The 22,315-nt window shown below is 33.9% G+C and overlaps 1 protein-coding gene across 9 annotated transcripts in view; it reads left to right on the top strand.

Moving 5' to 3' along the window:
* The window catches only part of HGF (hepatocyte growth factor), a 91,980-nt gene that overhangs the window by 39,712 nt on the left and 29,953 nt on the right, over positions 1–22,315 (top strand). For 7 of the 9 annotated variants that reach the window (XM_064289923.1, XM_064289925.1, XM_064289924.1 and 4 more), the window contains 4 exons: positions 6,640–6,814; positions 10,359–10,486; positions 16,668–16,770; positions 18,557–18,690. In XM_064289923.1, the coding sequence (XP_064145993.1) occupies positions 6,640–6,814; positions 10,359–10,486; positions 16,668–16,770; positions 18,557–18,690 (540 nt within the window). Of the gene's footprint in view, positions 1–6,639; positions 6,815–10,358; positions 10,487–16,667; positions 16,771–18,556; positions 18,691–21,597; positions 22,243–22,315 lie in introns of those variants that run through there. The other 2 variants (XM_064289926.1, XM_064289927.1) reach the window with 2 other exon arrangements.

Raw genomic sequence — 22,315 nt, 5'->3', positions numbered from 1 at the left:
AAAAATCTGATTATATCTTTCCCCATCCCCAGAAACACACACACACATACAAATTAAAACCCTTTAGTAATTTCCTTGATCTTATGACAAGACAAAACCAACTGCCTTTAATTCCTTACTTGTGTCTCTAACCTCATGTACCACCACATTTCCCTCCATGCTCTCTGTTCCAGTCACAAGGGCTTTCTTTCTATACCTCATGTTTTCTATATTCTCTCTCACTACAGGCATTTTAGCTCTGCCATCCCCTCTGCCTTGAAAATTTTTCTCTTTCTTCCTTACCTAGTTAACAGCTACTCATTGTTGAAATTTCAATTCAATCATCATTTCCTCAGGAAAGTCTTCATTTGACTTTCTTGACTTGGTCAAATCCCTTATTATATATTTGTAGCACCATATACCCCCTTTTCCACATACTTCTCAGAGTCTGATTTTTACATTTATTTTACTTTATTTGGTTAATGATTTTACCAAAATTTGTACAATTATTACTAAGATAACAAGGACTATGTATGTTTTTGTATCCCCTAGTGGTCACTGTGGAAACCCTGGTGGTGTAGTGGTTAAGAGCTACCGCTGTTAACCAAAAGGTCAGCGGTTTGAATACACTAGGCACTCCTTGGAAACTCTATGGGGCAGTTCTATTCTGTCTTATAGGTTGGTTATAAGCCAGTAATCGACTCAACGGCCATGAGTTTGGTTTGGTTTGAGCAGTCACTATTGGGTGGCTATGAGTCGGAATCAACTCCGTGGCAATGGGTTAGTGATTAGCACACTGCCTTGCACAGAGTAGGAATTCAACCAGTATTTGTTGAATGAATAAAAGTTACCCTTTCTAGTTAAGTGGTGGTTTTTAATTTTCTTTCTCTGGCGCCTGGTATTTTTTCATGCTTCTTGATTTTCATATGAAAACCTGGCTTTTCTCAAACACCTTATTTGTTTTATGCTTTCTTATCACCTCAGCTTAGGTGCTGTTCTCAAGTTTTGCACCTCCTTGTGCAGGTTATACTCGTTTGCTGCTGGTTGTCCTGGTGGCTTTTTATTTACCAACAAAATAGACAAATCTTGTCATGGTTTCGCCTATTTTTTCTTCCTCTTCCTTCTCTCTTTTTTTAAATTGCTAGATGTTTACGTAGCCAGAGCCATTTTAGAAGTGTGACCAGGGCAGATCATTGATAGCTAAGGTTACTATGAAATATATGTTGCCATCGATAACAAAGTAACTGTTCTCTTAGCAGCCAATGAACAGTGTCATAATATTCAGGGAATCTCTAATCTTTTAAAATTAAGTGTGTTATACTCATAAAGAATGCTGATTATCTGTCTGAATTTTATTAACTTATCCAAGACCAGAATAGAGATTCACAGACATAAAATCTTCTTATTGTATTCTGAGTCTGGAAAAAACAATACTATCCATACCCTTTCTCAAGAGAATAACCTTGTACTTGAAGGTCTTTTCTAAGTCATCTTCTAAGGAATAAGACTGTAGAATTGACATTTTATGAAAATCTTGTCTCCCGAGCATTTACATGAGAGAAGGTTTGGACAAAATCCAGGGGAAAGTTTCAGATATGATTTCTGGCTTCACATGGAAAACAAACGTACAAGCAATTTGAGGTTTATACTTTGGAGGTCTTTACTATTTTCCCATGTCAATTTTAAAACAAGAAGCTCTTTAAATTTACAACAGTCCCCATCCTGCCCTTTGTGGCCCCAAAAGCACAAGTACTGTTGATGGGAGAGCAGCTTTACCACTGTTCTCAATCTCTGGGGACCATCATAAAGGGAATCCTAGGTTTCAGTTGCTCTTCGGTAGCTGGAAATAAGAAACGAATTGGGTTGAACAACTCTAAGGGATAATCAGGGTGTTTGTCCACTGACCTATGAAGCAACTGGATCTCACCTATAGGGTAAAGAACAGCAATAGCTTGTCATCACCGGAAAATCTGGCTTTTGCTTACTGTCTATGTAAAGCTTGCAGAACAATGGGTGTGGAGCACTCTAAAATACGTGTGCACTCATATTCTGAGCTGGCGTTCATGAACTTCCATTTGGGTTGTGTGGATCTCTGCAAGGCTTTGGCTAACCCTTCACAGAGACAATGGATCAAATATAATGATCTTGTTCTACTGGTCTCTGACTGTCTAGGGACAGAATGTTTTCCCAGAAATTAGCTGGTAGTTAATGCCCTTTCTCTCAAAAAAGTTAGCCAAATTTTTAAACTCCCTAACAAATATTGTAGGAATCAAACCATATCACATCCACACCAGCAAAGAGAAATTAACGTTCTAAGAGCCACCCATTGTGTCTGATTATGTTCTAACAGGACAGTGAAGGATTTCAATAGCAAATGTTACTTTCCTTAAAACATATCCAAACAGAAAACTTCATGTCCGTCATCAAAGGAAAACATTCCTTCACTTATAGGCCACTCTGAGGATCCTATAAATATCTTTGCATCTGCTTCCAAAGGGTGGCCACCACTGACACCCCTAGCAAAAATGTTTTATTTGTGAGAAACTCTCAGAAGAGTTCCTGGTATTTTCAATGTGAGCTTGCTAGATATATTTGCAAAAATATTTGTCTATGTGCGGAAGCAGTATTTTAAAAACATGCTGCCTTAGCTAAACTTGATCAGCTTTAGCTGATATTTGGAGATATTTGTGTGCTTCCCTAACACTCTGCTTGGCCACTGGAGATGCTTCAAAACATTTCCTCATTCAGATGCCATGTTAAAGTATTATGTCCAAAGGAATTGCTTTCCCAACATCTAATAGCCCTTTCCAAATCAATCGGTGTGAAACGTTTGTTTTGTTTTTGCACTAGGTTTTGATATTTATGCAGTAGAGTAGCAGAAGGGGTCTATTTTTTCCACAGTTCGGGAGTAATTTATTTTCTTTGAATAGCAAGTATGTGAGCAGCAAAGATCAAACATTTATATCACAGTTAAATGGTCTGTGAAAAAATCATTCATCATTGTCCTCATCAGATAATATTTATTATACAGCTTCATGAAGGTCTCATAATAACTCTTATTTATTGATAAAAACCATTTCATGAACTTGCTGTACTAATATATCTTCATTTGCCTATATTATTTACTCTATACATTGCCATCAGAATCATGTAGATTTTGTGTAATATGGTTATGGGGTCACTTCTAGCATCTGAATGCTGAATGGAATAAATGCAGCTGTACTAACTTCAGAGGGCAATTTTTAGATAGAGAAAAAATACTAGCTCAATAGTGCTAGTTTGTGGTTAAAACCATGAGAGAGAGCAATTTTCACTGAATTACAACATAAGAATAAGTAAAACTGTCAAGGTGTTTATAATTATATATTTTAAAGTTATAGATGCTCATTAAAGACAAAACATAATACTGCTGTTATTTAGATTATTTGTATCTTGATGAGGCCTAACAAAAAGTTATATTTACTCTGTGGAATATTGTTTTTATTAGTTTGCTGTAAATGTGCAATATATCAATATAAGCTTGATCTTTTCTTTTACTTGTTTTAGGGTTATTACCTTTTAAAAACTCCTCCACACATGCTGCCTGCCCAAATAAATGACCAGTTAATGCGAATCATCAGAAATATGGTAGTTTAGTGACATTTGTCTTGATGAAATATAATTCTTGAGAATCTATTTAATCTTCTTATTTTGTATTTCCCCAAATACCTTTAGGTAATATCCTTAGAATCATAAAGGATTTGGGTAACCAACCTCAACTTTTTCTATAAGCCATTTCTTCCAGGTCAATAATTTTTGTCTTCCTGAATCAATATATTACTGGATTTAATTCTCCAGGCTATCGACTCTCAATTACTTTTTTATGGGTCAATCTGGACATTTATCACCTCCATTTGAATTTCTTTTTAACTGGTGTATTTCCAAGTCACATATCTATTCCCTAATGTAGATACATAAGAAATTGAAAAATATTTTTATTTATTTTTTACCTAATCGTGCTTTAAGTAAAAGTTTACAGATCAAGTCAGTCTCTTATACAAAAAGTTATACACACCTTGTTATGTACTACTAGCTGCTCTCCCCCTAATGAGACAGCACATTCCTCCTCTCCACCCTGTATTCCCAGTGTCCATTCAAGCAGCTCCTGTCCCCCTCTTCCTTCTCATCTCGCCTCCAGACAGGAGTTGCCCGCATAGTCTCATGTGTTTACTTGAGCCAAGAAGCTCCCTCCTCACCAGTATCATTATCTATCTTATAGCCCACTCCAATCCCTGTCTAAAGAGTTGACTTCTGGAATGGTTCCAGTCTTGGGCTAATGAAGGGTTCTGGGACCATGATCTCCAGGGTCCCTCTAGTCTCAGTTAGACCATTAAGTCCAGTTGTTTTACGAGAATCTGAGGTTTGCATCCCACTGTTCTTCTGCTCCATCAGGGATTCTCTGTGTGTTCCCTGTCAGGTCAGTGATTGGTGGTAGCTGGGTACCATCTAGCTCTTCCAGTCTCAAGCTGATGTAGTCTCTGGTTTATGAGGCACTTTCTGTCTCCTGGGCTCATGTTTATCATACACCTCTTTGGTTTTTTTCATTCTTCTTTGCTCCAAGTGGGTTGAGACCAATTGATTCATCTTAGATGGCTGCTTGCTAGCGTTTAAGACCCGAGACACCTCACTGCAAAGTGGGATGCAGAATGTTTATTAATACATTTTGTTATGCCAGTTGACCTAGATGTCCCCTGAAGCCATGGTCCCCAGACCCCCACCCCTGCTACTCTGACCTTCGAAGGATTTGGTCGTATTCAGGAAACTTCTTTGCTTTTGGTTTAGTCCAGTTGTGCTGAATGCTCCTGTATTTTATGTTGTCTTTCCCTTCACCTAAAATAGTGTTTGTCTACTATTTAATTAGTAAGTACCCCTCTCCCTCCCTCCCCACCCTGGTAACCATCAAAGAATGTTTTCTTCTGTGTTTGAACTTTTCCTAGAGTTCTTGTAATAGTGGTCTCATACAATATTTGTCCTTTTGCAACTGACTAATTTCACTCAGTGTAATGCCTTCCATATGCTAGAGACATAAGAGCCTTCACAGGAACAGATACATGCACACCCATGTTCACTGCAGCACTGTTTACAGTAGTAAAAAGATGGAAGCAACCAAGGTGCCCATCAATGGATGAATGGATAAATAAAAAAAAAAAAAAATTTTTTTTTTTAATGGATAAATAAAGTATGGTACTCAACGATTAAGAACAAAGATGAACCTGTGAAACATCTCATAATGTGGAGGAGTCTGGAAAAAACATTTTTAATTGAACTGAATCAAAGTTATGTAAAAGCAATAGGGCCGCTATGAGTCAGAATTGACTCGACAGCAGTGGGTTTTGGTTTTGGTATATATACAACTATTCCAGTATTTGGGGTGGTTGTTCATGTAACTCTTCTCCCTCTTCACAAAACTTCACAGAGCATCTCCAAACTTATGATGTGCCTAGTTTGCATGGAACTCAATGAAGTGAAGCATTTAGCCATAATAAACTATATTTATTATTTGTAAGAGAGAAATAAATTTTAATGAAATTAAAGAACCACTGTTTGTTTTCTTTTTGTTTTTTGGATTCTGACTCTCCTTTGGAGAAGAGGTTCCTAATTCCAGAATGGGTTGAGTTAAGGAAATCCGTTCAAATCTTATACTGCTATAGAGAGTGTTAACTTGAATTTTATCCAGAGAGTTCCTGAAAGACCATTTCAGTTATAAAGGTAGTTGGGGAGTTTAAATTGGCATTACTCTATTGACCCATAAACATTTTCAGGTATGCTTCGAGAAGATATATAAATTTTAGCTGCTCAAGAATTTTCTGAGCTATAATTTAATTAAGTAAATAGTAAAGTTAAAAGGAGAGTCCCAGTGATAGTAAAATTGAATTTTGTACTTTTTTAACTTAGATACTGAGGGTTTCATTATCCCATGAAGTATGATAAACAGTGCAGTTAGACTGGATAAAAAGCAAGAAATAAACAACCAATTTTTTAAATGCCAGTACCAAACCAAACACATTGCCTTCAAATTGTTCCGACTCAGAGAGGCCCTATAGGACAGAGTAGAACTGCCCCACACGGTTTCTAAGGTTGTAAACCTTTACAAAAGCAGGCCACATCTTTCTCCTGCAGAGCAGCTGGTGGGCTAGAACTGCCAGCCTTTCACTTAGCAGCTGAACACAACCATTGTGCCACCAGGGCTACTTGAATGCCAATAAGATAATTAAAAAATAAAGATAACACATTGGCTTAGGATATATTTATCACTTTAGAGGAAAATCACGGTTAATACTATTAACAACTTCGTATGTATTTGAGCAACCTTATTTTAAGGGTAATTGTATAGTCATTTCTGAAATAGTGTCTAACTAGCATGTGTAAGTTATAGTTGCATATGGAAGTACAATGCCTTCAAAATTTTTTTCAAAAATAAAATAACTTGGATTTGAATGAAAGGAAAATTGGAATACAGATATAAAAAAATACATTGAGTTTCTTATTACACTCAAGTTTTACAAAAACTTATAAGTGATAAAAAAAAACCCTAGTAATAAAAATACAAATGAAATCTAAGAGGAAGATGATAATACATGTCAACAGGTTTAATTTGTTTATATTTCTTTTTACCAATAGCTCACAGTGCTATGAATGATACTGATGTTCCCATGGAAACAACTGAGTGCATTCAAGGTCAAGGAGAAGGTTATCGGGGCTCCACCAATACAATTTGGAATGGAATTCCATGTCAGCGCTGGGATTCCCAGTATCCTCACCAACATGACATAACTCCTGAAAATTTCAAGTGCAAGTAAGTAAATTAGATGTTAAAAATTTCAATAGGCTCTGGGAGAAACAAGGCAGCTTGATTACTTTCTATTAGTTTCTGTGTTAATAGTCTTCAAACTTTAGTGTGCCTTTGATAATAAGGATGAAAGGCAGATTCCCATGCTGCCCCCTGGGATTTGGTCCCCATAAGCACTCTAGATGATTCGGATGCAGGTGGTTAATGTACCGTGTTTGGGGACATTTTTCTAGGTTGTTCCTGATAACAACTTTGCTCTTGCAGGTAGAGTTAATAAAACATTTAATGATAATGATAGCCATACATGTTTCAAAAAAGTGTGTTTCTAGATTTTTATATTAACTTTAGTGAGATTCAAATTTTTTTCTCTATAAAAAGAGGACTTTGATTTCAGTCAACATTTTAGATCAATAATTTTCCAACCTCAAAGAACTATAACAAATGTTTTTTTTAATCTAAATGAATGTTTTTCATTGTTTCTAAATTTGCTTTAAAATGTGGAGAAGTAAGACAGTTGTTAAGAAGAATCAAGCCAAAGAAACTGCCCTTAATGCCCTTGCGTGTCAATGATAAGGTTGTTACGTGCTTTTTCTGTGACTGCTTTTTTTTTTTTTACCACTTGACTTTTGTTGAACAGACACAGCCATAATGCCATATGTTTTTAAATTGTCCACCTTCTCATGAAGAACATAAAGAGATTGCTTTTGAAATTTATAACACATATGCCATTCATAGTGACTCTGCTGAAATAAGAACTATAAATAACGTATATTAGCTTTGATGTAATTGACTTTTAATAAGAAAGCTTAACATTTCAGGATGAAAAACTATGAGCAATAGCTGTCCCATCCACAGCAGAGGACAGATATTTTATGTTTTTTGGTTTTGTTTTGTTTTGAAGCTGATTCAGCAATTATTGGCTTAGATGGTAAATATTCATATGTTGTGATTTTTTTTTCATTATTTCCTAATTACAAAATTTATAGTTGTCCGTCTGGGCTTATGTCCCGCATTTCCTTCTCAGCAATTCACTCTCTAAACCTGACCCAGAAGCCTCACTTCAGAAATAAATATCAAAGTTCAGATCAGAAAGCAAAGAAAAGGAGAAAAAAAAATTAGTTCATAGAGACAAAAGGAGACAGTGACATAGTGTCGTTCACACTTTTCGTTAACTTCTAATGACTGGTAATACTGAAATAAGCAATTGTGTATGTGCAAGTGCCCAATGAACTTCTTTTGTAAGAAAAAGAGGATGATTATTGAAATTTAACTCACACATTTCATAATTATAACAAGTATAAAAAATTGAGCTGTTGTTATTGTAACCTTAAGCCATCCTTTCCTAACTTAATTCTTTGGTCAAAATAATGAAACATTTGAAGTATCAAAAACAAAAAGTGAGCTGTGCTAAAGAACTGATAAAATGTGAAACAGGGTTTTGCTCAGAATATCAGTGCATTTACTGTTTGTGGTCTAGGAGTATTGGTCAATGGCCTATGTTGTATTAAACACTATTTCTCCCCATACTGAGAATCCAAAAAACAATTTTTAAAACTCCATAACTGAACAATATGGCTATGATAAAGCTACATAAATCATGTAATTGTCCATTCCCTTTAGTAATTGTGGAAACCCTGGTGGTGTAGTGGTTAAGAGCTATGGCTGCTAACCAGAAGGTCGGCAGTTCAAATCCACTCCGGTGCTCCTTGGAAACCGTATGGGGGCGATTCTACTCTGTCCTATATGGCTGCTATGAGTCAGAATCGACTAGATGGCAATGGGTTTAGTAATTGTAAACAATTCCTATTTCAAGTGAAGAGAAAGGGCTTTGGAAAAATATTTTGGCAAATCTAGCCTTTCATTCTCATTTAATCTTGAATAATGAGGTGCTTTTGGATTTAAATTTTATAAGTAAGCTTAAACTTATACTTTGGGAAGCCTGTATCTTATACCTCCATTCAATTATGTTGGCTTAAATTAACAACCAAAAATAATTTTACTCTACAATAATTCATTTAAAATTGCAAACTTGTGTAATTTTAAGTAAAATTTAATACATATATTTTATACTTACATAATTTTTGCAAATCACAAGTATAACTTGGTATAAGAGAAATAAAAGTTTTTTTTTTTCCTTCTTTTCCAACTAATAATTGTATAGGAAGTTTAAAGTTTTAAATATGGCCTTTAACTATGAACACTTGCTATTTAATGACCTTAAATGTTGGCAATCAATGTCCTTAAATACTTAAATACCACAGTTTATATCAAGACCTTGGACAGTTAAAAAATGGAATTATATGTGCGGTTGATGTGGCTGGCAATCTGAAACTATTTTGACTAGATAGAATATTACCTGTTAATTTCCTAACCATACTCATCCTTCTTCCCTTAAATGTTTCTCAGTTTCTGATGTTCCAATTAAAAAAAAGAAAAACCAAGCCCATTGCTGTCGAGTTGATTCCAACTCGTAGTGACTCTATTAAGAAGGAGTAGAACTGTCCCCATTTTGTTTCCTTGGAGTACCTGATGAATTTGAACTGCTGACCTGTAGGTTAGCAGCAGTAGCACTTAACCACTATGCCACTAGGGTTTCCAATTGGGTATTGATAAAATCATAGTACTTCTAACTGGACATAAGTGATACACTGTAGTTTCTAGTATATTGAGTAGTAATTTAGTTAAATAATTAGCCAGGAATATATAGAAAAAATGTGCATGCTTACTTAGAAATAGCAATTTTCAAATAATAAAGTTTGCATTTTGTTTAATTTCAACCTTATATTCAGGTAAAAAACCTTTAAAAGCATTTACATTTCAGGAATATTAGCATAGTTTTCTTTTTTTCTCCCTTACTGGAAACTAAATTTCTAACTGAAGCACTGAAAAGATAAAGGACTCACATATATTATATTGACCAAACAGTGCTATAGTTAGATGTTCTATACTATGCTTAGGCTTTAACTTTACAGAAATATTTACAAAGATTTCAGATAACTTCTCTGAATCAAGAAAAAATTACTTTGTAATTAAAAGAAATTTATGCAGAACATTCAATGAATCAAAGAAATACAGCATTCAAGGAAGAAATAGCTATCACCTTTTTGTGTCAAAAGTTTGAATAGGTTGAACTTTATTTTAAATGACAGTAGTTAATGTTGTTTCTACGTTATATGTGGGTTGAGCCAGAAAAATGCAATAAATCGTAGGTCAATTTTTTTAAAGTTGTAACGAATGAGAGTCTAAGTCATGAGAAGGAGTGATAAGAATGTAATAGTACCATTTCTCTCTTTCATGAAGCAGTAATGTTTGCATGAAACTCCAGGCCTATGGAAGGAAAAGGATACTGACTTCTAACAGCATTTATTTCAGTAATTTGGGCAATGTCAATTGTTTATACTGAATTTTGATTATTGTAACTATCTTAAGTCCAAAGACTTAAAACTCTATGTATAGACTTGCATGCATTCTGGAATTAGAAACGTAGTAGAGGTGACTTCACCAATGTAAAAACTCAGGCAATTTACGTTAACATGTTTATTCTTAATAGGGACCTAAGAGAAAACTATTGCCGAAATCCAGATGGGGCTGAGTCACCCTGGTGTTTTACCACCGATCCAAACATTCGAGTTGGCTACTGCTCCCAAATTCCAAAATGTGACATGTCAAGTGGACGAGGTAACAGCTGGCATTTTGCAATGTCTTATGATTAAATCCAGGGGAAATGCCTAAAGGGAGGACACATTTTATAGCAGAAGATCTACTTCTTGGCAAACTGGTTTTGTTGGCTAGCAAACAAAATCATCAGATATAAAGTTGGACTTCTTTTATATATTCATTTATTCATTCAACACCTATTTAGCTGAGTGTATACTAGCGACAGGCACAGTTCTAGGCACTGGGGTTATAGCAGTAAACAAAGCTAAATTCTCTGTTTCCATGGAATTAGTTTCTAGCAGAAGGAAAGAAAAGAAAAAGAAAAAAGGGTGAGGATAGTTCGTTAGTTTGGGGTAAGTGCTACAGAGAAAAATGCCCCAGAGTTAAAGGGACTGTTTTATATTCTAATGTCTTTCAAGATCTTACTCGTTAAGGTAACATTTAAGGAGGTCCCAAAGGAAATGTGCAAGTAGGATAAGCCATGTCATATACGGGCAAAGCATAATCTAGGTGGAAGAAACTGCAAACACAAATGACATGATATGTCCAAGCCAAAAAGCCAAACCCATTGCCATCAAGTCAATTCCAACTCACAGCGGTCCTACAGGACATAGTGTTTCCAAGGAGCGTCTGGTGGATTCAAACTGCTAACCTTTTGGTTAGCAGCCGTAGCACTTAAGTACTAAGCCACCAGGTTTTCTGTGGTATGAGGCAGTGTTTGAAAAGTTAAAGGAAAGAAACAAGTACTGCACGTGGTCTGGTCCAAAACTAGCAAAATGGAGAGGAGTGTGAGATGAGGTTAGAGGGGCATTGTGGCTCCAACTGCACAGGCCTTGTAGGAATTGTAGAAGTTTGCTCTTTACACATAAAAAGTGACTTTGTAGTAAGGTTCTGGGAACAGAAGTTATGTGATTTGACTTACATTTTAAATTGATCACTCTGGCTGCAGTATGGAAAATGGGCTGAACTTCCTGCAAAGACAGAAGCAGGGAAACCAGCCGAGTGGTTGATTGAATAATTCAAGCAAGAAATAAGAGTGATTTGAACTGGGGGTTGGCAGTGGAGAGAATGAGTAGTAGTGGGGTTTGGAATAAATTACCACTGTGATTCGAAAAGGTGGAGGCCACTGAATATAACTGATTCAGAGAGCAATGATGGAGAAAAGCCAGATTAAAGTGGAACTAAAAAAGAATTCATTTGTTAAGGATAATAATGTTAAACTATGGGCATTATGTTAGTACATAATGATGAAATTCTATTTCACATAAACTTATTTGTAATAGCATGGCCAGTCCTAAATCCTCCCCAAAACATCCAAGCCAAACTTAAAGCTCCATTTCATAGGTTGATTCCTCTATCCATACTTCTCCGTCTGTTGTCCTTTAATTGTTCATGAACAACTGTGAAACAGAGTTTTAGAGGGAGGAGATGAGTCCCTTATCAGTCCACGTCACTCTTCTTTAGCAGATTTTAAAGGTCAGCTGGAAATAAAGTTGAAGCCAATGATTAAGAGAAGTTTGGTCACATCTGGGTCTTCTGTTTCCCTATCTTGTTCACTTGAACAAGTACTGATAATTTGAGAGTAGTAGAGGGAATAAAAACAATTGTTTTATAAGCTTCTGGTGTGTATTAAGTGATACATGCTTTCATGTGCATATATCATTTACCAAACGGTCATATAAGAGAATACGAGAATTTTGGATATTGGAAGTTAAACAGGTCTTATTGCTTATTTAATAATCTATTTGTGAATAGATAGTGAAATTAGTTTTATGAAATCTGAGTAACTTACGTAAGTTCTCAAATTGGCACAGCTGACATTAGAATCTGACTCTCCTTATAAAGACCTTTTCATTTTTCCATGCTTTCTTCTTTTTACTCATTCTTTAATATTTTTTTTAACAACATGTTGTATTATTTTTTTAGCAATATATTATATTTGATATAGGCAACAATATGCTAGGTTCTATGTAGGAATTTAAAAACAAAGAAGTGACAGACCTTCAATTGAAGAAATACAGTTAGTCAATTTAATATAAATCCGTGAAATTTAGAATGCCAGTACATGCCATTTATTGCCAAGCTAATAGTATGAATTGCAGAATTTCTTAAAAATGTGATGAAACACTGCATATTAGATTATAAGATACATTCAAGGTGGTAATCAGAAAAAAGTCCATAGTGTTAAATATTTAAATGTATATAATAAAATAATAAAAATAAGTAAACTAAAATTTGAACTAAAAAAACTAGGGAGGAAACAAGCCAAAAGAAAGTACAAGAAAGAAAATAATCAAGACAAAAACATATCCTAGTGAGGTGGAGAAACAAAACAATAGAAGTAATGGATAAATCAAAATGATGTTCTTTGAAAAAACTAACAAAATAGATAAACTACCAGCTGACTGACTCAAGAAACAAAAACAGAAATATAGAAAATGAAATTTATCAAGGGTGAAATAATCATTAAAACAGGGAAATTATAAAACATAAGAGGCTACTTCACATACCTTCACATAACAAAAATTTAAAACTTAGATGAAATGGATAATAGCCAAGAAAATTTCAAGTTACCCCAACTGACCCCAGTAAAGAAAAAAACTTTGTTTAGTATAAAGGAACAGGAAGAACCATGGTGAAAAATATCCCTTGTTCTCGTTATCATGATGCAACATCATAAAATGTTAATTCTGCCTAAGCTAATTTATATATTTAATGTGATATTAACAAGAAGATCAATAAGTTTTTTTATTTTTCCTGATGTTAAACAGTATGATTCTAAAGACCTTCTGGAAATATAAACATGCAATTATGACAAGGAAAACCTTGGATAAGAAGACCTATTGATGGGAACTAATTCTAATACATATGAATGTATTTTATAAGGAGTTTAAAATTACAAGATTATAGTTCTGGAGCATGAATAAATTGACAATTAGGAGTCTAGAAATAGACCTAAGGACATACTAATGTTTATTGTATTACAAAGGTGGCAATTTATACCACTAGGTGACATATGGGCTTTTAAAATATGATACTAGGCCAAAAGAATAACCATTTGGAAAAAGATAAAAATAAATACATACCCTACACTATGCCCAGAAATAAACCACAAATGGATGAGAAATCTGAATGTAAAAAAGAAAATAATACAGATATTAGAAGTAAACCTGGAAGAATATTTTTATAACTTAGATGTGGGGAAAGACTTTCTAATTAAGATAAAATAAGTGAAAAGAAAAAAAAAATATATCAAAAAATCAAACTACAGCAAAAAGCTCACCATAATTAAAATCAAAAGACAAATGACAAATTTGGAGAAAGTTCTGAAACATGTTAAAATATATACCACAGATAAGCAAATATCCTTAATATTAAAAACTCTGAAGAATAAATTATAAAAAAAATTAAATAATGGACAAAAAATGTGAACAGAAAGATTATTAAAAAATATAGGCAAATTTACCCTTCAGCACATTGAGATATACTTATATTCACTCATAATAAGAGAACAGTGAAATCTAAGTACAATGATGTTTCATTTCTTATATACATTTGTAAAACATTAAACGTTTGACAACACAACGTCTTGGGAAAGCTATGGGGAAAAGGCACTCTCATACATTGTTTTTAGGAGAGCGAAATGATAAAACCCTTATGGAATAGACTTTGACAATAATTGGTAAAATTGCATATGCACTCATCCTTTGGTTCAACAATGCCACTACCTGAATATGCATACGCCTCCAAAAATTTGCAGAAACTTTGCACAAAGTTTTTCATTGCAGCATTATCAGTAATGGAAAAACAACCTGAAAATGCTCTGATAAAGCCACACAATGGATTACTATGAACTTACAAAAAAGAATAATGACGCTGTCCATAAACTAATATAGAGTGGTTTTTGGGTATACGGTTAATTAAAAAAAAAAAAAAAAGACACAAAAATATGTCTTCAATATATTACTTTTTGAGTAATAAAGAAGGGGATATATGAATACATATATGGAATATTTATATAAACATATAAATTTATATTTAAAACAATTTTATAGTATACTCTAATTTTTACTGTATACTGTAATTACTTATATTATCTGTATAAAATTCTTCCCATTTGAATATTTACTTCTAAGCCCAAGTTAGGAAATGTAATCCAGGGATATGTGTACCTGACTATTGAATACAATTATTATTTTTCTTTTTCACTATGTTTACTGATTTCTGTCTAAATGATTAAATTTTCCATTTAATCAATAATATTGAGATTTGTCCTGGTGGTGCAGTGGTTAAAAGATCAGCTGCTAACCAAGCAGTTGGTAGTTCGAATCCACCAGCTGCTCCTTGGAAACCCTGTGGGGCAGTTCTACTTTGTCCTATAGAGTTGCTATGAGTCGGAATCAACTTAACCGCAGTGGGTTTGGTTTTTGTCTTATGCTATGATTTATCATAATCACAAAATATATTTCAAATCCAGTGGCTGTATGCCATGGCTTACCAATTTTTATCATAGAATAATCTTAATGTGGACATACATTCGTAGATAACATTTTTAGATAAGCATAGCAAAGATTGTGAGGCAGGGGCAGGACTGGGCAGTTGTTTTGTTCAGTTGTACACAGTGTTGCTATGAGTCAGAACTGACTCAATGGCATCTAACAACAACAACAACAACAGAAAACATTTTTAAGTCAAATCTACAGTTTTGATTTGTATAAAGATAAGGTATATTTAATAGAAAGAGTCATCTTTTAAGTCTCCAGTATTACTTCAAAATATAAAATGTTTCTTTTTAAATATAGAATTCATCTTACATTTTTTAAAAAGCTCGATTTCTTTTAATGATATTTCTTTTAAGAATAAGGGTATTTCTATTAATGTTTAATAGAATATAAATTGTTCTGTTAGAAAAAGAAAACCTCAGAAGACTTATTAAAAGACACAGGAGCCGGCTTGAAGTGGCTCACACTGGGCAGATTTTGAAAATTTGGGCGTCAAAATGAATAATGGCAGAAATAAATTACATATCACATTGAATAAAAAGGGATTACATGAGTCCATATTTGTATTAATACTTCTATTAGCACTAGTATACTACTACTATTAGCACTAGTATACTACTACTAGTTGTTGTGTATCATCACTTTGATTCCTATGTGACACACCAGAACTGCCCCATAGGGTTTTAAGGCTGTAATTTTTAAGGGATCGCCACGTCTTTTCTCCCATGGAAACGTGGTAGGTTTGAACCTTTGACCTTTCAATTATTAGCCAAGTGCTTAACTGTTGTACCACCAGGGCACCTAGTAGTAATAACTAAATGGAAAAAAGTAGAGGAGAAAAAAAAGTCCGATTTACATAAGAATACTGACTAAGAAATGCGAATACATGTTAGAAATAGAAAAATAACCACTTAACAGCTACCATAGTAAAAACTGATTCACATAAACTCATGAAAGTATGATTAAACAGAAATTTCATGGAAGTTTTTTGAGGAATAGGATATTCACTCAGTTTCAAAGTCCCTAACAGATTTTTGTTGTTGTTGTTAAATATAAAGCGAAAATTTCCTTTCACGTGACTTAATCAAAGCCATCATCAGTAATAGGACAAAGTGATATGTCACCTGATGTAATGTTATGAAAAGGAAAAAAAAAATCACCTATGTCATATTCTTTCCAGATATCTTTAACTTGATTTCATTCATAAGATAATCCGACAAATCCAAATTAAAGGGTATTTGTAAAACAGCTGGCCTGGATGACTCAAAACGCCAATGACATTAAAGATCAAAAATCAAAACACAAGAATGTCAGGGATATATGAGTGCTCCTTATATTATTCTTGTGACTTTTCTATATATGTCATTTTTTTTTAGAAGAAAAAGGTATACAATATATATGTCACTCTAAAAAATCTCATTTCTTTAATGTCTTAAAATGTCACACTCATTTAATTTTTTCTTTGACTTTTTTATTGTTTAAGTATTATTTGAATTTGCATAAACACTCTTTAATGAAGAAGAAATTTGGCCAAAAATAGAGGTATTGTAATCTGAGATATATAAGACTTTCTGACTTTCACGGATTTCATGGTGCTTTGTTTTTATATAGATTTTCATGAATTCATATGGCTGTAAAAAAAATTTTTTTCTAATTCCCCTAATATTCATTAGGCTTCTTTCCATACATTTTATGTTTAGATTGTTATCTTGGGAATGGCAAGAACTATATGGGCAATTTATCCACGACAAGATCTGGACTAACATGTTCCATGTGGGACAAGAACATGGAAGACTTACACCGGTGTGTAAATTTCTTTCTTTCAATACATAGCATATAGTGATAACAGCAAATACGTATATATCAGTAAATACAGTGCTATCTAATAGAAATACAGTGTGACTCACAAATGCAAGTCACATATGTAATTTAAAATTTTCTAGTGGCCATATTAAAAGAAGTAAAAATAAATAGGCAAAATTAATTTTAATAATATATTTTCTTAACCAACATATCTAAAGTTTCATCATTTCAGTATGTAAAAAGTATAATATTAATGATATTTTTTCATTCTTATGTCATAGTAAATGTTAAAACTCTGGTGTATATTTATACTTACAGTACATCTCAATTTGAACTAGCCACAGTACGAGTGCTCAATAGCCAGATTGCCTAGTAGCTACTATATTGGTCAGTGTAGCTATAGAACATCAAAGATGGACAGAGTTCTGCCTTCATGCAGCTCACATCCTAGTGTGGGATAGCTAACAGGATATGCTGATACCACATTATAAAAACCATAAAAGATAGCATATTTCGTTCTACACGAATACAAAGAAGTGACTACCCGGACTTATATGGTCAGGAAAATTTCCTAGAAGGGACATAAACTGGGCATACATAACAAGTAGGGGTTGGCCAAGGGAAATATTAGAGGAAGAATAATACACCAGGCAGATGGAATAGCTTGTGCAAAGGCCCAGAGATTGATGTTTGAACTTCTGAAATAACTTTCATAAGGCTGAAACAGACTGTGATGCAGTCGATGTCCAGAGAGAAGGAATTCTCCAGTGGAAAGATCGCAGAGAGGCTTGTAAGCTGTGCTAAGCAGTTTGGATTTTATCCTAAACATTACAGAGATTCATTAAAAGGTTTTAAGCAGGAATTAAAGAACGATGGTGGTGCAGTGGTTAAGTGCCTGCTGCTAAAGGAAAGGTCGGCAGTTGGAACCCACTACTTGCTTCCCAGGAGAGAAGACCAGGTGATCTGCTCCCTGTAAAGATTACAGCTTAGGAAACCTCTGACCTATAGGGTCATTTTGAGTTGGAATCGACTGGATGGCAACAACAACAATCTTTTAGACAATGTTTCTCCATTTCTAGGCACAGGGATGTCATTACATTGCCACTGTAATTATTAAGTAGAAGCAAAGTGACAAAATCTCTCATTACTTTTATACATTCTGATTATTGCTGTCTATCTTTTTTTATAAGCATCCACGGAAACCCTGGTGGCTAGTGATTAAATGCTACAGCTGCTAACCAAAGGGTCGGCAGTTCGAATTCACCAGGCGCTCCTTGGAAACTCTATGGGGCAGTTCTATTCTGTCCTATGGGGTCGCTATGAGTCGGAATCGACTCGATGGGACAGGGTTTGGTTTCGGTTTTTGGTATAAGCACCCATATTTATAGTTTTGCTTGTGATACTCCTATTTGGGTAGATTGTTTATGTCTTTACTTCCAATTTTCATCTTCTCCAAAAATTGAGATAGGGAACTAATAAAAAGAGAAGATACAAAACAGAGTCTATACCACTTTCTCTAATTGTTTGGAATTTTGCTTTCATATTGGTTTTCAGACCAAAAGGACCCCATCTTCATTTGAGACATGATGAATATAATGCCATTGAATGTGTAAAGCTTGATATTCCTGAGTTCAAAAACAAGCTTTCAAACTGCAAGAAAAAAAAAAAAAAAATCCCAAACAAAATAACCAAAATTCACATTAAGTAGACGATCTACTTGGTAATATTTTGTTTCTCTTGGATGAAATAAGCATCCTGTGATATTTGAAGTTTGTTGTTTATGCAGGCATATTTTCTGGGAACCAGATGCCAGTAAGCTGAATAAAAATTACTGCCGGAATCCCGATGATGATGCCCATGGTCCCTGGTGTTACACGGGGGACCCTCTCATTCCTTGGGATTATTGCCCCATTTCTCGTTGTAAGTATATTTACTAATCTTTTTCTGCTGAAATATTTTGGCTTATCTCACAGGAAAAGCACTCTTAAAACAAGGTTCTTATTGAATTGGTAAAACTATGTCCTTTTTCAAAGAGGGAGGTGGCTTAATATAGTGATTAAGGATGTTTGCTATAGAGAGCTGTAGAAAAATGATCTAGGAAAAAGTAAAAAAAAAGTGTTAGTGATATGGCTTCTGAAACAGATTTCTTCCCATTCTAAATTTCAGATACTGTAAAAATTACAGTGGGCCAGTCTTAGTATGTAGGTATAGTTAAAGAGTAAAATGCTCCCTTAGAGTCTCAAAGCACTGTGATTTGATTTACAAACCCAGCTAAGGGAGACAGAACTCTATAATTTTAAGATCTTCTAAAAATATTTTCAACTAACATTTTAAAACTAAAAGTAATGTGTTGTAGAAAGACTTTGGGGTGTTGCTAGTATTTGATTAAATGCTATTGCAGATAATTCATTTTTATTTCTATTCATTCCAAACATTAATTTCAATAAATATTTTTACACTGTCGTTTTCCTAATATTTATAACCAGGATTTATTTACTCTTCCCCCCTGGTGAAAGGCTAATAAAATTTATACTTAGAAGATTTGAGTTCTTATTATTTATTTAACTGCAGATACTGTATAAATCATTTCCACACTGTACATTTGTCTTATAAACTATGTAAAGGTTTTGATTCCTTTTTTCTAAAATGCTTATAAAATAATATTTAACATATATGTTAGGCTTATTAAATATGCAAAAATTAAAATGCATAATGTGCATATGTGTCTGTATATATATATATATATATACAGACACATACTACATGTTAGGAAAATCGAACATTAAATACTGAGTTTGTAGTGGTCAAGAACTTCAACTCAGAATTTCTGGGAAAGGATTCCCTCTCCTTGGGCAAATTAATAAACATACTTATGACTCATTTTCTACATTTTAAAAATTATACAATAAGAATATCCTATCAAGATTTTGTGAACAGTAGCTATTGCATTGTAAGCACTCAAAAACTTAACTTCCATCTCGTCTTTTGATTTATTCATTCATTCATAACTTTTTATTAAACTGCTATTGTGTGCAAATCCCTATAGGAGATGATACAAGAAAAATAAGATTTCTTATCCTCAAATAGTTTACAGTCTAGATGGAATATATTTACGTAAACAACTTCAAAGCAATATAATAATTTAATAAATATATATTAATACATGAAATGTAGAATGAGAGCATAGATGTCTACGTGGGGAAATGTGATGTTCATGAAGTTTTGAACTTGAGTTGAGATTTTAAAAATATAGTAAAAGAAAGCTATCTTTAAATTTTCAGTAAGAGCCCACACTTGGCTTTGAGACTGTACACATACACACAAACTTACAGGTGTTTACCTACTCTTCCATAGGCAAAACCATTATTGCTGGCATTTTTTCATTCTTTAAATTTAAGTTGAATTGATGCAGAATAAGATTTATATCATATATATTTTTCAGAGATGAGTAATGTGGTGGGGACTATGAAAAAAAACAAGAGCAGTGAGAATAGTATTTGATGGAGAGATGGAAAAGGCCTAGAGAGTGGAGTTTCTCAATGTTTTACTCCAAGTGTACAACAGAACAACTTAGAGTGTTTTTAAAACATTCAATACCTAGCCATCAACCCAGAATCTCCAAAAATATGATTTTAAATAGTGTTTCTGCTTATTCTAAAGTGTGTGAAATGTTGGCTGAGAGGAAGTTTTATACAGAGAGAGCACAAGTGGTACAGTGGTTAAGCTCTCAGCTGCTAACTGAGAGGTTGGAAACCCTATGGGCCAGTTCTACTCTGTCCTATAGGGTCACTATGAGAAAGAATTTGACTTGACAGCAATGGGTTTAGCTTTTGGTATATATATTTATATATATATATGCAAATACATATATATAAGTATATATTTATATATTATAAATACATATAAACATATATGATCAATTATAAAAATCTAATTTTTTGATAAAATTTTAAATATTTTAGTTAAATCCTATAATGAACTAAGTAATTTGTTGACCTATTAATCTAGTGCTTAGAAAAAAAAAAGGCTTCCTATGCAATTAAGCATAAATTGAGTAGTCTAGTGTTTCTCATCACAACAACTTAAACAGTATCACAACAATTTAAACAGTATCTAGGTATTTTTTAAAAAAATTTTCCAGTAATTGACTTCAGTGAAAAAGCCATTAGTCTGGCTGTTTTAATTACCATAGTCTGCATCAATCCTAATTTATACTCAACACTGACCCAGTTCACTCTAAGGCAAAACCCTGCTCCAAGATAAGCTAATTCATTTAACATACATAAAATCTGAAAAATGATCATAAAGTGAAACCCCTTAGCATATATTAATTCTCTTTCAATTCCTCATAAATAACAATCACATTTGCATGTATTATAAAGGAATCCATATGCCATTATTGTTATCTCCCCCTTGCCCTCTCCACCCCTTGGCTCATTAATTTGAGCTCAGGGCATTTCCAGGGATTAACTACCAGTTGGGGCTAAACAGTGCCTGGCTGAAATCTATGCCGTCAATTCTGAACAGCCAGCCATTAAGCTCCAGGAAATGTCTTGTGCCTCATTCATTACTGAGTAAGTGCTTCCAAATTCTAACATCTTCTAACTGTTTCTCCTCCCAGCAATTAAACCCTAGTAGGGAGTTTATAGCGAGTTTATGAAAAAAAAAAAAAGAATAATTATGAGGTTTTAGTTAGAATTTATTTGCAGTTTTCAGTGTTCTTTTATTTCATACTTTTTTTTTTTACTGCTGTCCTGAAAAACCAAACTTTGAATTATTCTAACAAAACATAATTATACTTGGTTATCCCTCTTTTTTTCCCCCTAGTGATGCTGATTTCTCCTCTCTAGAATTCTTGCAAAGATTTCTGAAGCATGCGCAGTTTCAATTATCCTCAACCTCATGAAAATAAAAGTAGCTTTCAGAAAAAAAAAATGTAAATGGTCCAAATAACAGTTAAAAAAAAAAAATGAGCTATGACTCCAAGCAAACAAGGAGAATTAGCCTCATTCATTGGACGGTCCATCACGTGCATCATTGGGCATCTCGGTAGAACGGAACAGCTCTTTGATTCCAGAAGTGTAATTCAAGTTGCTGACGGTCAGCAAACCACACAGCAAAGCCTCCACAGTTATAAAACAGACCACTCTTCACATCAGCCAGTATCAGTAGTCACATACCTATAACGCTGGCCAATATAAATTATACAAAATTACTCAAAAGAATACTACGGGTCGTCCGTGACTTCTGATGCAGCGGAGCTATGATGAACTGCACTTCTGACCATCTGATTGTCAAGAATACGTACTACATACAACGCTGCAGTGCATAATTTGCCGATGGTGTCATTCTCAGGTGTCCACTCGCAGGTGTTCAATGTTATGACTTATAAAGACAGTGATAATAAAAGTCAGTAATAATGACAACTAAAAAAAAAAAAAAATTGAGGTATTCGACTTACATTAGAACTGACTTACATCAGAGTCATCAGAAGGGTCCCCACTGTAAATCAGGGACTACCTGTATTACAATTTATCTTGAAAAA

This window comes from Loxodonta africana, chromosome 8 (assembly GCF_030014295.1).
Source record: "Loxodonta africana isolate mLoxAfr1 chromosome 8, mLoxAfr1.hap2, whole genome shotgun sequence".
Classification (NCBI taxonomy): domain Eukaryota; kingdom Metazoa; phylum Chordata; class Mammalia; order Proboscidea; family Elephantidae; genus Loxodonta; species Loxodonta africana.
This window is presented reverse-complemented; position numbering and strand designations above follow the sequence as displayed.